The 18,256-nt window shown below is 39.1% G+C and overlaps 1 protein-coding gene across 2 annotated transcripts in view; it reads right to left on the bottom strand.

Annotated features, from left to right (window-relative positions):
- Positions 1–18,256, bottom strand: part of mmp16a (matrix metallopeptidase 16a (membrane-inserted)) — a 65,941-nt gene that overhangs the window by 19,001 nt on the left and 28,684 nt on the right. For both annotated transcript variants that reach the window (XM_077554590.1, XM_077554589.1), the window contains 2 exons: positions 4,853–5,014; positions 428–645 (listed from right to left, as the gene is read on the bottom strand). In XM_077554590.1, the coding sequence (XP_077410716.1) occupies positions 428–645; positions 4,853–5,014 (380 nt within the window). The remainder of the gene's footprint in view (positions 1–427; positions 646–4,852; positions 5,015–18,256) is intronic.

Below are 18,256 nucleotides of genomic sequence, written 5' to 3'. Positions count from 1 at the left end.
AAATAGTTCAGATTTTCTCGTGGCCAAAATCATCAAACAAACAAAATAACACACATAAAAGATTCCACTAAGCGTTTTTCGGACATAAGACATTACACAAAGTGCTGCTTTGGCTCCTCATATCTTTAAACATCTAACTATTTATGGGTTTGAGACAGACATGACATTTTGGATTTCTTAATCTTGTAGGTCATCCTAACCAGACCTGATCAAAGCAGAGTGAGGACTTTTAATACCCTGTAGTTAAGACTAGACATGAAATACGAGACTAAAAGTCTCAAACAAAACTGCTATACAAATAGCTTGTCATGTGTTACTGTGAAATTGTCTCAGGAATGTGAAGGCCATGCTCTTTTTTATGATAGTACTTAGATGGCTCTATTTGTAAAGAAAAGCAGTAATGTATGAGTGACTACTTTTTGGTTACCTTAAAGACAAACATCTCTCTCCTTAGTATTGCCAAGGTGTTGAAACTGCCATCGCAGATGTTGGGTTTAGAATTGGGATGGGATGGTCTGTCACCGGGAGGCAGCCTTGGAGGCCTGGTCTGTCGGTCTGGTTTGCGCGGATCCGACGGAGGATGGGAGCGAGCAAGGGGCACCGTTGGCAAAGGCTTGGTGGGCTGTGGGAGTTTGTCAGGAGGCCCTGGAGAAAATAAAGTCAAATTATCAGGATATGTATTTTGCTTTCAATCACAAAGCTCTGCCTCTCGTCACCTTGAATTCAGAAAGCCTTGTGTTCTTTTCTACCCCATCTCCGTGCAGCTTAAGGAAGTGCTCCTTTAGTTTTGCTCGATAGCTAGCTGTGCTGGACTAGAATTGTTCAACTTGGCATTGCAAATCATGCAGTTAGGACGCTGACTCCCATCACTCAACTCAACTCTGCAATGAAAACAGCAGAGGCCCCAGAATTGAACCCTGTTGAACACCATAACGTACCATTATACACGTGAATTCATTCCGCAGGTATTCGTTGGACCACTTTCTTTTTTTTGCTCGACATAGTTCGTATGAAGGGATTACAAGAATAAAGTAACCACACGACGTACCATCACAACAGCCACAAGTTGCATACTGAGTGCACCAAATTCCGTCCAGCACAGATAGGCCTAGCAGTTACAGTGTGATCACCTGCAGCCAATTATGGCCAAGCGGGGCACATCATCATGAATCATTTGAGTCGGGTGTGTGTCTTGGCAACCACCGAAACCCATGAGACTGACTCACCAAAACCCTGGGGTTCGATTGAACCCAGGTTAAGAAACACTGGCCTAAATTGATATACCAGGAAATAATTGCAAAATGGAAAATAAATACTGTATCTACTACTACTTCTACTTATTTTTCAACCCTAAAAAAAAGATACCGGAAAACTGTAAACTATAAAATAAACAGTGTACGCATTTCTCTCCAAATTTGCCTTGGTCTTGGCATCACTTAATATTCATGAATAACATGAGAGCAGACTGAAGAACATAAATCCGGAGAGTACAAAGAGAGCGGCACAAAGGAGGACCATGAGTGGGTTGCGAGTATAAATAATTGAACATGTGATGCTGGAGAGATAACATTCCCTGTGAATGTGGAAAAGAGGATATGACGTTGACCGGGTTCAAAAGATGTAGGAATATATAATGTTAATATGGAAGATGCAAATATGACGAGAAACATCCCCTTTCAAACCACATAACAAGCAACCATGAGTAGCTGCCTATAAAGTTACTTACTGTAAAACGGATCTAATGATTCAAATGATTATTGGAATGACATGAAAAGAAGATTAAGGAACTGAAAGAGCAATTGTTTAAGGGAAGCTGGCAATCTACAGGGAACAGATGGAAGACAGACTATACATCAAACTAATTGAATGACAGACCGATCAGAGGATTAAGAGGAGCGCAGACATCTTCCGGTCCACAAAACTGATCGTCTGCTTTTTTTTTTACATGAGAGGGATTCCTTTCACTGACTGAATTAAATCCTGTGAAATACATCCCAGATTAGAGGAGGCAAATGCTCTGCAGTTACGTAAAGCATGTGGGGAGATCACAGTCAGCTGGACACTCAAAGGCATCAACTGATGAGCTCAAATCTGCATAAAGCTAAATATTACACAGAAATTTTGGTCTGCTTTATAATTATACAAAGGTGAAATACACCAGAAAGCTAATTCCACCGGTGTGATGATTAACACAGTTATGAGCATTCAGAGGCACCTGAGGCTGTCTGTTTTGTTCAACTTGGCATTGCAAATCGTGCAGTTAGGACGCTGACTCCCATCACTCAACTCAACTCTGCAATGAAAACAAGCAGAGGCCCCAGAATTGAACCCTGTGGAACACCATAACGTACCATTATATATGTGAATTCATTCTGCAGGTATTCGTCGGACCACTTTCTTTTTTTGCTTGACATAGTTCGTATGAAGGGATTACAAGAATAAAGACCCCTCCCCACCCCAACCCCCACGAACCAAAAACGTTATCAGTCCGAGCTTCGTTTTAGGAGCGCATGCCAAAAGGCAAGACTGGAGGTGCATTTGCTTGTGATCAAGATAAGACAGAACTGTTTAGCGAGAATAACAAATGAATATAAGTCGCTCATGGCAGTCAAACAAAAATAAACAGAAACCCGATTAGTGTGGAAGAAGCCTGAAGAACTCATTTTGCAAATTCAATCAGACGTGACTCCAAGACGTGTTACACACAACTTATTTTCCTCGGCTAAAACATAAATATGGTCACAAGCAGGTTAAGGAGAGCGGTGATATTTTTTTCACCAAGGTGTTTGTACTGCTCAATTGGTAAGTAGAAGGGTGAAATGCATGCCGAGCCAGAGACCATAATGTGTCATCTCAATGTAACAAAAGTGCTTAAGCCTTAATTACTCTTGGTATTAACATGTAGTGTAGTCGGCTTCTAGATGTTAGCTGCCTAATGACATCAGCTTCATAGGTCCTCACATGCCAACAGGACAGTAAGCCATTTTAGCTTAGCTGTCGATTGTTGCGTTAGCTTCGGAATAAACCTTTATTAAATGGATGTCTTGGATGTTCCGGGGAAGTTCACGTGCCTCAGCACTCCTTGCCCACATTTGCAAGGGGAAGTGAAGTGACCTTAACATGCTTGGGTGCATTTTTTAGTGCTGAACGTGGTCATGCAGAGCAAAGTGCATTTACATCGGACTGAGAGCCAATCACAAAGCGAGAGTGGCCACAACTGTCTTAATGATAAAATGCCATTTTGTTTTTATGGTGTTCATGAAGTAAGCACAGCATGGCTTGTTGATTAAAGTCACTTTACATTTTTAAAGGGGAAGTCAACCTTAAACATTTCTTGACAATAATATGTTCTATGTGACCTCACGAGTGTAAACATGACATCGACCAATCACAGCTCATGTGTTTCCTGAAGCTGAGCTGTGATTGGATGTTACCTGACACCTGAGCAACTGTGATGTCATTTTCACTCGACAAGAAGTGGCAAAATGGCCGCCTGGTGATATTGCTAAAAACTGCTGGCTTTTGCTGCTTAACTCATAATTCACTAACGCAAGAGGGGCTGCATAGAACATATTATTGTCAAGAATTTTTTGGGGGGGTTGACTTCGCCTTAAGAGTTCAATACAATGCAGTCCAATGCAAGTTGCAACATGGGGCCCGATTAATATACATTTTTTAGATACAGTTATGATATCGTTTTCTGTGTAGTTAATTATGACATCATCTGCGTACAATGTAAATTGTTAGGGTATATGAAGAAACTTGCTGATGATTTTTACCGATGTTAGACGGGCTATAATCGGCCGATTAATCGGTCGTGCCCTAGTTTCAACCATAACCAGGCTCTACAAAAAAGACAGAGACTCTTGCCCCCCTCCATCTTCAAATTTTAAGCCAACTATAACTCCATTCATCCAACCCCCATTTTATATACCGCTTCTCATCATTAGAGTCTGGGTTGAGCCAGAGCCCAACACAGCTAACTTTGGGTGAGGGCAATGTTCGCCAGCCAATTGCAGCCAAATCTGATTCCAGAAACCCCAATTCAATTTCACAAAAGGCAATTTTGCACAATTCTCTGTTTTCCTTCCATCTCACTCACCGATTTTCATATCCGCCCATTCATCTTCTCCCATCTCACCATGCATCACTCCATTTGTTTGACCAATTTTCCTACTCGCGCTCAATTTCCCATTGATTTAAACTCTGAAGGTCCCCGCCAGTGACCTTATTTAGATTCAACATTGAGCATTACCACGTAGGAAAGGAAAGAAAAGGTAAAGAGCTGGGTGAACAGAGACAGATTTTTGTGAGAGGAGCTGCTGCCACTTGTCCTGCCCTTCAACTCTGAGTACAAGAGAGAGGTGGAGGGAGAGGAGTTAAACACAAGAGGGATGAGGAGAGATTTGATCCCTTGCCCAGGTCTGTCACTCCCAAAGGTACGTACCCTAGTCATGTAAACAGATGGCAGGTTTTTGTGTGTGTGGCTGTGCGAGCGAGAGAATGTGTGCAGCCATTCATGTGACAGCCCGCTGTCATCTCGATGGAGTGTAACTGGTTTACAGTCTCAGCAGCTATGAGGGACAATTCTGTTGTGTCACAACTTGGATGCGAAAGTGAGGACATGAGGACAAAAACAGTAAAAATGAAAGAGTTTCTCCAAATATAAATCACCTGTCAATAAACTGAGGGCAAATTAGATCTGCTGAAAATAAAACGTTTTAAAGAGTATCTAACAAATTTATGATCAGCTTTTATGAAGGTTCCTATCAGTTTTATGTCACTATTTGATATGACCATCCTAAGGCTATAAGAGAGGACAAAGTACTGCAATCAAAGAACTAGGCCTCACCATAAATCTTCTGGATGCCATGCAGATCGTCTATAGGCAGTTTGAAGTTCTCAGTGTCCATGTATTGGTAGAAAGGAGCCATGATGGCTGTGGGGTCGTTGGAGTGTTCCAGCCCGAGCGCGTGGCCGAGCTCGTGGACCGCCACCAGGAACAAATCATTCCCTAAAAGTTGGATGGAGAAAAGAGGGAAGGAGAAATCAGTCTTTGTGGGATTCAAATGGTTTAAGGCACTTTTTTTTTTATATAATATGCCAACATTTCCCATTAAAACAAAGAATTTTCTAATAAAAAGAAACAATGAGATCTTAAGATCTTTAAATGGTAAATTGACTGCTTTTTAGATCCATATGATGCCCAAAAGCGCTTTACAATCCAATTCAATTTTTATTTTTAAAAAATATTATTATTTTTAAATTTAATTTATTTTTAAATTTATTTTACATTTACCCATTCCTGCACACATTCACACACCAGTGGTTCGACCGCTGCCAGTGTCCACCGGGAGCAAATCGGGGGTTCAGTGTCTTGCTCAAGGACACTTTGACATGGTCGCCAAGTGTGAGGATCAAACACACGACCTCACAAGTTGGGAGACGATCACTCTACCACTGAGCCATGCCGCCCCTCATGGTTTTTGGATCCCGGTTGGTCGTAGATGAAGTGAATGTGGCTGCACGGCACGGACGATTTACAACGTCTGCACCTAATTGAGGGGATTGCGTTAGCAAGCTACACACACTGACAGAGTGCGCTACACGGAAACAAGAGCCGTCCGAGCATACGTTGTAATTAGTGTGCAGTTGTGGTTAACCAAAGCGGTTCTGAACTTTTGACTCAGGAACACTCTGTGGTCGGCAGCCAACCCCCAGTTGAATTCACTCTGGATTTAACGGCCCCTCTCAACGATGCTAAAATCCCTTTCATTTACGTCACATAGACCAAAACGTTTCGCAGATGTAAGCATGGATTCATTTTTCATCGTCAAGAAACTCATGAGTATTAAATTGGATTTGGACAGTTGTGTAAAGCACTTTCGAAATAACGTAGTACCCAACTTCAAAAGAGAACAGTGCTTTGTAATTATAATTTGCAACCAGGGAGGTCAAATGATTTCCACATGATAGTGGTTGAAAGGTCGTCTTATGAATTATTGTTGTGCATATCAATTGAGGCAATGCAGGTCACTTTTAGCAGGTACAGTAACTGTTAGAAGACTATCTTTGTCTTCCGCGTGTTCGTTGTAGTTCGGGTAGAGCGAAAGTTGATTTTCTGAATACAGACTGGAGATCGGTGAACAGGTCCTTCGAAGGATTTATTTTACAGAATATTCTGGACACAAGCAAGTTTACAGACAAATGGCTGCAGTTCCTCTCGCAAGTGTGTCTTTTCAGCGGACTCCCAGCATTCTTATACTATCTTGAAAAAGTATTACAACTCGTCCTTTTCCCCCAAGCCCCTTTCTCCCCCCAGCCACCAGCCAAGACAGACTTTTACAGCATTCAATACACATTGACAGGTGGCCTTTTGATGTGGAAATATAGTAGGTCTCAGACCCGACGTCACCTAGCATAAGATAAGACTTATAAAGAAATCATATTAACACATTTGCTTCAACCCCAGACAAATAGCCCATTGGTCTGGGAATAGAGGAAGCTCCCCCAAACATCATTTAAACACTCACCCAGCTCTACTGAGGAAATTAAAACAGTTATGACTAAATCTAAACAGTTATAACTAAATCTGGGCAGAAGACTCTCAACATAACGTATCATGTTTAAGAATTTACAAAGCAGACCGGCGCAGACAAATCTTATAGCATGAATTTTATCATCTGAATATCAGCAGCTCTTTATAAGATTAATGTAAAGTCCAACACTGCACACGATTCCCAAATATGATGTTGTATTTCACTAAAAAGGCTTGGCATTGTTTCAAAGAAAGTCAAGGCTTTTAAAAGTTGAGATTTTATAGCGAAATTGAGGGGGAAATTTATGCAAGCTTGTAAGACTGAACAAGTGTCTTGGGATTAGGTTTAAAGCAAATAAATGGAGACGGGGGAGAGAAAAGCAGATAAAGAAAAAAAATAGAAATGGCTCAGTGATTTTAGAATCAGCTGTGTGAGAAACATCACATTTGTTAAGGCCATTTCACAGGATGCTCAATGTGACACGACAGAAATGCATTTAGAATACTTGAAGTCACTACTGTACTGTAACTGATCCAATATTTTTAGCTGTAAACTTAAAAAGAAACACATCGAAGCTAGTAACTGTCATGGGAAATTTGCGATTTCTTATAACGTTTTTCAGCGTGTTGCTAGACAATCGATGATAGTGTGACAGATGACAGGAGAGCAAGTCCGCATTTCCACAAGGAGGAGGAAGGACAACATGCAACTGTTTATTCGTCCTACATTGATAACTGCAAGATGAATTGTAAAATGGCATATTTCCATTACCTCATTCTCCACCCTCAACTCTTTCGGCCTCATGGGGCATTTCAGGTTAGTGGTGTCACTTTATTTTAGTTGCTAACATAAGTCATGCTGTGCGAGACAGGGATGTCCCGCTGGCTGTGGGGGTCCATAAACAAAGCCAAGGCGACTTGGTTACAGCCTCGCGAATGGTAAGGATACGAGACAGGTGTGAGATGGACAAAGGGAAAGAAGCAAAGGTGAAAGAAACAAGATGACGAGGGAAAAAAAAGTCAATGGACAAAAGCAGCGAATAGGAAAAATAAGTGTGAAGTGAATCCCGTCTATTCATGGTTTGTTATTTATAAATTCACCAAACAAAGCTAAATGGCTATTAAAAAGCTCAAGCATCTGTGAAGCTGTTTATTTTGAATTTTTTTTTTTTTGGTGTGTTTTTATTATCACAGTTTAAACTGTAAATGTAGACAAATACTATCTATTCATTTTCAAAGTGGTGTGAGATGTCAGTGACTTGTGATTTTGATATTAGGTTTAACTGTTGTAGATTTGTAAAAAAAAAAAAAACATAAATCTGCATTTTTCAGCCGATTATCGATCAAAACAATAATCAATTACTGATTCGATCAGAAGATGGAGCAATATACCTATTTAAAAAACGTTTACATTTACTCTATAGTGGACTGCCGCCATTCGCCCAGCATCCAAATAGTGAGACATTAAAGCAACACTAATGAACTTTCAGTTTTTGTTTTTTATTTGTTCATTTTTCTAGAAAAAGGGCAGACGGGATGAAGCCGAAGCTTATTAATTCCCGTCCCCAGTTTCCGTTGATTATGGCGGCGCCATATGGACAAAATCGGTAATGTTGTGCCTGAAGGAAGACCACATTTCCCATGAGGACAAGCACATTGCGTCGTTTTTGAGCTCACGCCAGCGAGTGAAAGCCGGACCAATGTTGACCTTTGACTGTCCTTTTATCCGAGTAGCTTCCCTTTTTCTTTTTTGTCTCCTCAGACAAAACTTTTCAGTTGTTTTGCAGCTTCTGCCATGAAAGCAGTAATCCTGCGTGGACATTCAAACTGACTTCCGTCTTTGTAACAAATTGGTTGAACGGGGGAAGTAACGTATGCCATTAAGCAGTCAGCACATTTGTAGTTTTTTATGTGACAGTGTTCCTACCATCCTCCTCAAAGTTGTTTAGTGCCAGTAAAAATGATACAAGACCCCCTCAGGCCATGGCAAAGGTAACATTCAACTAGTTTTAAGTCGATGTTTCATCAGAAGAGATATGAAAATATTTTATTAAGGTTGAAAAGTTCCTTAGTACTAGTTTAAGACATTACAGTCGATCACTGATTCTGCATAAAATGCTAAATATTGTCCGATCTCGATCAAGCCAATCAGATACATGTAAAGTCTAATATAAATGAAAATTCAAGTAAAGCTGGATAGGAGAAGTAGGGGGGGGTGGTTGTAGCCTATCCCAGCTGGTTCCGGGCAGTAGGCGGGGTACACCTTGAACTGGTTGCCAGCCAATCCCAGGGCAATGGATAATATTACATAAACTTTTGACCTACCCCTCTCTCTTTTTAACCCTACCCATAACACTCCTGTAATTGACCACAAATGCAACAAGAAAAGAAAAAAATAGGAAAATAGGATTAGTAGCAAATAATGCCCAATCTCAGTGGAACAGCTTATGAATAATAATGACATATCGTTGTTGAAATAAAAAATATATTTTTAGGTAAAAAAACAACAAAAAAAGTCTAACTAGACCACACAACACAAAGGGTGAGCTAATGGGTAAATTGATGACTAGGCGAGTAAAGTAAACGGGTTGTGATTAGAAACCATAGTCCTGGCTGGGGGCACATGTGACGTGGGAATACAAGCTTCTGACATAAACACTCACAGGCCCACAAATCAGATACGCGGGGCCCCTGACGATGCGGTCTGCCCAAGTGTAATAGTTTAGATCGTCAGCCTGTAATCCTCTGTTAACTAAGCACCAGCCGCACACTCAATGGACGACTTTTGATGTGGGCTACAACCATGTAACAAGATCTCGTTGGACCTCGTAGATTATATATAAGATTGGCTTTCATGTTGTCACGTAACTAAAAGTGTTTGAGGGAATCATATTTTCCCCCAATGTGAACAAAAAGTTAGTCTAGTGAACACAAAGCCCAAAGTCATTACAATACTTTTCCGTGTGGCCTAAATTGCTTCCCAGTGTTACGCTTCAACAATTCCCCTAAGAGATTTCACCCCTGACAATTTGCTTCTAGAACTGGCCTTGGAAACTTGTGCCACACAACACCAAAGGGGGGGAATTGCATTCCCGTGTTGTTTTCTGTCTCCAAGTGTGCTGAAAGCATTTTTTAAACGTTGTTCCTCTCACAACAGTACTGTAAAACTATACAATGCTTATTGGCAGAAATAAATACTTACTAGGATCACATATAGAGTGTGCTAAATTTCTCTCACTCCAACAGATTGTGTGCATTGTTGGCAACAGTTGTAAAAGCAAAGGGGAAAATAGTAACACACAAAAAGGCTTTTATAAAATGTTATACAGGCGAGTTATTAACTCTTTGACTGCCAAAAACGTTAAATAACGTTTAGTAAAATCCTATGGAGGAGTGCCAAAGACGTTAAAAGACGTTTGTTTCAAAACAGAGGTGAAACTAACCATTTTCTATTGTTGATTACTGAAAAACGGAATAAGGTAGAAACAAACTTTTTCTGATGAAAGATGAGAGTCCAATCTTGCATTTGGTAGTATGTGTGTTTCCATAGTCCAAACACATAATTTACTATGGACCTTGAAAGATCAGTCAAAATGCTTAAAATCGGCTGGCACCCACGGCATCCCTTTTCTGAAAACGTCTGGCAGTCAAAGAGTTAATAGATATCCTCGGTCAAGGAGGACTTCCACAAAAAATGGATAGGGCTTTCTTGAGTTAGTTATCAGTATATCAAAATAATCTTAAAAAACAAAAAATAATAATAATAATCTTAAGGAAGCTGGAGATATGTGAAGCAGCTTTAGGAGAGGACTATTAAGCTTTGTTTACAAGCTTGCTGTAAAGTGAAAAATATGCATTGCTTACTAATGTTTGAGTCTTTATAGTGCCACAAAAAAACAGGAGTGATTATCTGAGGTGGAGGCTTTTTTCAGTGTGCTCTTTTATCATGTAGAAACAAGTTATCTCTACACTTTACTTGAATGGTATTTGTATCAGCAAATGGTATTTTTCAGCTGTCAACCTGCATTTTCACTAAAATGATGTATTAGCCAGAAAATACAACGATATTTTTGGACTGGGGGATGCCATCGAATCGACTCGGCACTTGTTAATGAACTTTGAAGAACCTAACGCCAACATAGCAACAAACCACGTGAACTCTTCTGTGGAGTAATTATCTATTTACACAAACTGCAACTGAGTACAATTCAGACTTTGGAATATTGCCAAGGATTGGAATATCAGCAGCTCCTGTGGACTTGAGGTAAATAAACCGGCACCGAGAATATAATTAATGCTGCCACGGAAAGGACATCCTTTATTCTTGTTATGTTTATCTCAGCGCAGCACCTGTGAGCAAGACAGGGGATTGGTGTACATTTTTACTGTGATCATTTATCATTAATAATGCATTTCCAAGCAAGGGTGTTTGCACGTGGGCTTTCACAAATACACACAAAACAAGTGTCCTTGGAAACCCCGAACCATAATATTGCTCTTGAAAACTCCGTTGACGCCCGAGGAGGGGAATGAAAAGACAGATGCTCTGCACATAATTTTCAATTAAGATGCTGGTGTCGTAAACTGAAAAATGATCGCGCCGCTAAAGGCATAAAGAAAATAATTTTTGAATGCTTAACAATAAAATATAATTGAAATAAACAAATGAATAATACATAATGATGTGCTTGAGCCTTAATTGTTGATGTTGGTAAACTACTGTTAATATGGAAGGAAGCTCAGGAAGAATCAAAGTATTTTTAACAATTAGTTACAGTATATACCCAAACAATGTCCTTCGAAAAATTAGTCGTGTTGATGATTTCATGGCAACCGCCAACATAGCATAAAGTATATGTTCACTAAGAATTGAAACTGAGTAGTGGGAGGGAACACCTCCTCAGGTGCGCTATTCGTCCGTGTGAGTGTGTGCGCATGTGCGTGGGCGGAAAGCGAGCCCCACCACCCATGTGGAAGTTACTGCTGTCAGTAGGTGGCTGTCTATTTCTAGTGGCAGCCTGGTGGGCAGAAACACGTGGTAACGGCTTCCTTTCGTGACACATTATTTTCCTTCTAAGTGTGTGAATGCAAAGCTCAAGCTTGTGCTCTCCTTCAAAGTGACATAATTGGATAAGACTATATAACCTGCAGAGATCATTTCACACACAATAAAAAAACACAATAAAATCTTTATCTACTGTGGTATTTTCTGGTTCCAACTGCATAATAAATTAACATCATGATAAAGACTTTAAGAAGCCTATTTTTCACAATTGCTAATGTCACCCCCCAAAAATTAAACAAGTCAAGAAAACCTTTCTCAATCTAATAAAGTACTGAACCCCAACAGTTTCCTATACATATTCACTGAACCCTTCTTTATTAAAAAATAAAATTATTTATAAAATAATAAAAATTATTTATAGGAGCAATGATGATGACATGTCAAATTACCGAATGAACAATACTGAGCTCTTCAGAAAAAAATAAAATAAATAAAATAAAAAAATGAAATAAAAAAATAAAAAATTAATAATTTTTTTTTTTTTCCAATTCAATACATACATTTAGGGTTTACTGGTGAACCTTTAGTGCTGGACTAGAATGGTTCGACTTAGCATTAAAAAATCACGCAGTTTGGACTCTGAGTCCCATCATTCAAATCAACTACATTTATAGAGCACTTTAAAACAAACACCGCTGTTTTCTTAAGATGGAAACCAGGGGCAGCAGATAAAATGAAAACAGCAAAGGCCCCAAAACGGAACCCTGTGGAACACCGTACATTCTGTTATACAAGTTAATTCATATTTCACATATAGTATTTGCCCAATAACTTTTTTTTGGGGACATACGAAGGGATTCAAATAAGAAAGAAGTCACATGACGTGTCATCACAACAGTCACAAGTCGACTACTGAGCACACCAAATTCCCTGTAGTCAATGATGGCCAAGCGGGTCTTGTCATCACGAATCATATGACTCGGGTGTGCGTCTTGACCTCCGGCAAACCCTTGAGACTGACTCACGAGCAAAGTTGGTGATGGTTCGATCGAACCCAGGTTAAGATAAAATACTAAATAAATACTGATGCTGTTTTGGGAATTTTGGAATAACCAGACATTGGTGACCATGAAATTACTCTATTTTTTCATTTTACACTCCTTAACTACGTCAGCAAATTTGGCAGTGGACATACTCATGATTCAAAGATTAAGCTAAATAGCCGCTTCTGCTGAAATAGAAATCCTTGAAATTCTCCCATTATTATTTTCCTAAGAGATAGGAAGAAGCATCTGGCTAGTGGAGATAAAGGGGACAAAGATAAAGACAAGAACATTGCATGAGGAAGAAGTGAGAGCAGGGCAGTGCATGCTCATACACCGTCCTCTTGTTACGCATCAAGACAACACAGGAAATGGGGTTGTTGTAAAATATCTGGTAAAAAAGAAGAAGGTTTTTTTTCACTTTTTAACCAACATTTTTAACAAACAATTTTAAGGCCTGTATTTTTCTTTTTCTTTTAACTGTGGCTTGTACCAGCGTCAATCTGATAATCAATGCTAAGCATCTCAATACAGCCATTCCTTTTCCAATCATAAAATTACTGAACTTTATCAAAATCAACATATACGTATGTATGCTATTTTCTCCCTGTTTTTTCAATCATGTTTTTCTAACCTCAAAATTCATACTTAGGGCAAGTTGATGGAAATACTTTACTGAAGTGCAAGAATGTCTTATTTCCTGTGTTCACTTAAGTAATATAAGGTTCAGTTTTATGGTACATGTTTTTTTCTTCCTGATATTGCTGGAGGTCTTTGAGCACATACTGGGAGTTATGAGTCACTCTTGAGTGAGTCTGATTATCTGTGCATTAACTGTATGAGCTGTCATCATATTTAGTGGTTGATTTTCTCCATTGGTGATGAGGTGTTAACATTTATAAAAAAATAAAAAAATCTGTATGACTGAAAGTCAAAATAGGATTTCTCTGATCTCCTTCTGCTAATTTCATTTTAGTTTTCACGTTTTTCCCAGAAACCCTAGCATCCTCCGCACAAAAATTTGACAAAAAAAAGTGAATACGGTCCAAAAACGAGTCAGACATGGATGAAGTATGGCCCTGAGCCACATCTGGCTTATCCGCAGTTTTATTTTGAAAGTGTTGCTTACATTTGGATGTGCATATGCTTGCGATAATAGCTAGCCAGCCTCTAGCTATTCTTTTCCCAATAAGTGACTGGTGGCAATTCCAAAAGATGTCCTCATGTTAGCAACATTCTCATTTTGCAAAGTGGAGGGGACAGAATGATCTGGGAGTATCAACCAGGAATGGCAAATATGAGTGAACAGTTGATATCAGCGCACATTAAAAATATTGAAAAATTGAAAAGTAAATCGAACACAATTGAGGTTAGCATGGAGCAGCAAGATCCAGTATTCCAAATCATAAATATGTCATACGGTTGTAACTTGTTCTACTGCCATGCTCCATCCAATCGTATTTCACAATCTTAGCAACTGCTACAATACTGTTAGCTTCCCTTTATGATATGTTTTCCATCATAAAGATGAATCACAGCTTTTCACCCATCATCTTTAAAGCCAGATTATTTAGAGAAAGTAGCACAGCTGTAGGTGTTCCATAATCACTACTCTGTGTTTTGGCCCACAGGGATGTCCTACTCTCTTTTTTTTATTTTATTTAATTTTATTTTTTCCGGAGAGCTCAGTATTGTTCATTCGGTAATTTTACCGATTTGACATGTCATCATCATAGCGCTCTCTTTTTTTTCTTCTTTTTTTTATTTTTTATTTTTTTTTGTATGTGGGTGAGTATGTGTACGTGCGTGTGAGTGTGTATTCATTAGTTCACCTAAAACCTATTAAAAAATCCCATACCGATCACCTAAACCGAGCACTTCCAGCCAGAGTCGTGAGGCCGTCAGGAGACCCGAGGAAGGACCAAAGAAAAGAAAGAAAAAGGATGTCCTACTCTCAATGTTGATGCTGTCTCATCATCATACATCCCCTTACTCTCTCTGGTGCTAACATTTTCTCTCAACGTGTTAGCCAGGATAAATAAAGCCAGTGTCTGTTACTGTGAAATATAAACAGCAAACGACACCCCCACTCTAAAACTTCTAAAATGCCATTGACTGATCTTAATAGGAAGCATCGTTCGTCTCTTGTGCGTTATGCAAAAACATCCTCACTGGATGTTACGTTTGAGTAATCCGTTTGCAGTGTCTGTCTGTGTTGCTGGGTAAAGGTTAGGACAAAACATCACGTGTGAACGTAGAAGATGGAAAAGCTATGTGTGTGTGTGTGTGTGTGTGTACTTAAGTCGCATGCACGCATGCGTTTATCTCTCAGAAGACCAAGGATTAATTCTCCAGTGTTCACTGGTGGCCTCATCATCCAAAACAATAACAACAGTAACATCCACAGACTGCTGGTGCCAACGACCACAGTGCCAATTGGTCCGTCTCCTCAACAGTGCGAGGGGTTTTCGTAGAAAAAATAAGTCAGAAAATGAAAGGAATGATCTTTGTATAATCCAAAGATAAATCCATATTTTCAGCGTGCATATACAGTATGCATGTTTTTAAAGAAATAATCTCTTATTAAAATGACTAAAAGAACGTACATTTGAAAATAAAAGATTTAAAGACATTTAAAATGCAAAGGAAAGAAATAAAGTAAAAGACAGTATAATGAAATTGATTTTAAAAATGCTTCAAAGATCTTGATCAAGGACTTGGGAAAACACATTTTTAACCTGAGTTTAAAAGCATTTATTTTTATTTATTATTTATGGTATTTATTTATTTGCAGCAAAACAGCTAATAGCCGCTCCACCATGTTTGCTTTGAAACCGGGCACCCACTAACTGAGCTGAGCCTGCAGATCTCAAAACCCTACTGGGTTAGGACCCGAATCATTCAATGATTTATGGACCAATAGCATTTTTTTAAATCTATTCTACAGCTGACTGTGAGCCAGTGTTTGTAAAGCCTTTAGGAAAGGAACAATATGTTATGGTCTCTTTGTTCTAGTCACAACTCGAGCTGCAGAATTGTGAATAAGATGCAGCTGTTTGATGCTCTTTTGAGGGAGTCAAGTCAAAAGACCACTACAATAAACAAGTCCACTGGGGATAAAAGCATGGATAAGCTTCTCCTGGTCTTGTTGTTTTTCAGCTGTTTTTATTCATTCTAGTAGGGATTATGGTCAAATATATTTTCATCCACTATTTTAAGTTCCCAATCAGAGCCGCCTTTAAATTGTGAAACTTCCTGGCTTGTTCCCGTTTGTTCCAGTACATTCCTGTTGATTCCTATAAATGCTTGTTAATCCCCTTACAATGCTACTAGTGGTATACTGCGAACTCTAACTGATGTCTAAAGTGTCCAACTGCCTAGAAATCTATCAATATGCTGCCAAAGAAACAAAAAAATGTGCACGCGTAATACGAAATCCTCAATATTGTTAGCATTTTTGGTTAAAAGCTCTAAATATTTTTAATAGGTTTTAGGTGAACTAATGAATACGCACACACACACAAAAAAAAAAAAGAGAGCAATGATAATGACATGTCAAATCGGTAAAATTACCGAATGAACAATACTGAGCTCTCCGGAAAAAAAGAGAGAGAGAAAAAAAAGCTCTAAATATGTGGAATGATGCGAATCTCGACACTAAATATAAACTAGAAACATCTGATAAAAATATGAGCAGCCCCTACATGGCAAAAAGTGAAGAAAAGCCCGCGCGCATGTTCATATTTGACAAGGAAGCTAGAAGCAAAGTGTGTAATCAGTCAGCGTGCATTACGTGAAGTCTTTCGAAGTGCGAGTGCGGACTGCAGAAGGGCTGTGTTAAAATTGCACTGAAGTAGAGAGGGAGAGTGGACTGTATGTGCATCTCTGCATGTTTAGTGAATCACAGCCTTCAATGACAGATGCTTCCCCTTCCCCCAAAGGCGGCACACGATGGTTTTAGCAACACTTGCGGAGAGAGTAGAGTGTGAGTGCGTGTGTGTTTTTTTTAACCAGCACATGTGTGTTCAATGTATGTTTTCATTGAATGAGTGGACCATGAGGGCAAACAGTAGAATTACTCAAGGTTGTTGTTGTCTCCCATTATGAGGAAGGGATTTCAGCCAATTCTATCAAACTGTAAACTCGGTTTCTTGAAATATAGCCATTGAACAGGTTATCTAAGCCTGGAAGGTCACTCCAGTCCTGTTTCATCCTTTTTCACATTCTGCTCAACCATTTCCTCTAATATTTTCTTTACTTACTGCGGCGGAGCCTCCTCAGCCTCTCCCTCACAGCATATCTCTTTTGTGAGCTCGCTAATATTTGTCTTGAGAAACTGTGGCATTTTCCTGTTGTCCTTCCTTCCTTTTTCCTCGCTTACCTCTGATGCTTTTTCTTCAAGTCACTGGCACTTTCTTGCCTATTTTTTTTTTTAATCTAATTTGTCTTCCGCACTCTATGGCTCAGTAGTCTGTGTCATTGTTTTGACTCATGACTCAGTAACCAGAATGATGATTCCGCCTTGAGTTCTCTCTGTGGACCACAGGGAAGACTTGCTCCTTTTGATTTAATGAGAAATTCAGTGCTGCAAACACCTTTCTGTTACAGAGAGTTTCTAAATTAATTTAGCTTGATCTTACAATGCCATTTCATCTATACTTGACATAAATTAAGAAAGTAGGGCTGTTAAAAACTAATCTTTTTAGAATCAATTATTTCAATCGACTACTTACGTACAGTAATTTCTGGACTAGAAGGAGCACCTGACTGTAAGACACGCTAGCTAAATTTGGGGAATACTCGAGTTTGTTACACATATAAGCCGCACCCAACTATAAACCGCAGGTGTTTTAGTGATACCGCACCGGGTTTGCGCTACTTTTTTTTCCATAACGATGGCGCAAATTGTCTCGCTCTTGTTCTCTCTCCTACTGTGTTCGGGCTCACTTGGTTTGTTTTGCTCTGCCTGATGCTCTTGCGCTTCCTTAATAGTGCGCCCCCTTGTGATGTGATGAATAAGCCGCACCTTTGTATTAGCCACAGGGTCGAATGTGAAAAAAGTAGCGCCTTATAATCCAGGAATTCCTGTAATTTAATTTTACCTGGGAATTAAATTGTGAAAAAAAAACAGATGTGTTAACTATGGAGATTAATTACAATTCTTTAAAGCGTTAAAAAACATTAAATCAGTTAACTCAGTTTTATTTACTTCCTGTCACGGTCTTTAACCTGCAGCCAAACACGGACAATAGGCAGTTTTATTTTCAGTTTTACTTGACGCTTGTTGGAGAAATCTTGATCTACTTTCTATTTGACAATTTTACATTCATTTCAAGATTTTACTCAAGTAAATATCTGTTATGAGCTTTGAAGAAAGAAGTGGAAGCAGAACTAGAAAAATTTGATTAATCGCAATTAATCGCAACTAATTATGGAAAATTGTGCGATTAATTAGTTGTTTTTTTAACTAATTTGCCCCCAAAAACTATATTTTAAATATTGCCATGGTCCAAAAAATGTATTCATACATTTTTTTAAATGTTTTTTTATTTTATGCTAGAGCATACCAAAGGCTTTGATGAAGCCTCTGACCTGAAGAGGTCGCTTAAAGCAATGGTAGTTATTACAAAAAAACGTCTAGCAGGTAGCATCAGAGTATAAGAGACCCAC

The sequence above is a fragment of the Vanacampus margaritifer genome, chromosome 20, assembly GCF_051991255.1.
Source record: "Vanacampus margaritifer isolate UIUO_Vmar chromosome 20, RoL_Vmar_1.0, whole genome shotgun sequence".
Classification (NCBI taxonomy): domain Eukaryota; kingdom Metazoa; phylum Chordata; class Actinopteri; order Syngnathiformes; family Syngnathidae; genus Vanacampus; species Vanacampus margaritifer.
The sequence above is the reverse complement of the archived record's forward strand: the minus strand, read 5'-3'. Positions and strand labels throughout refer to the sequence as shown.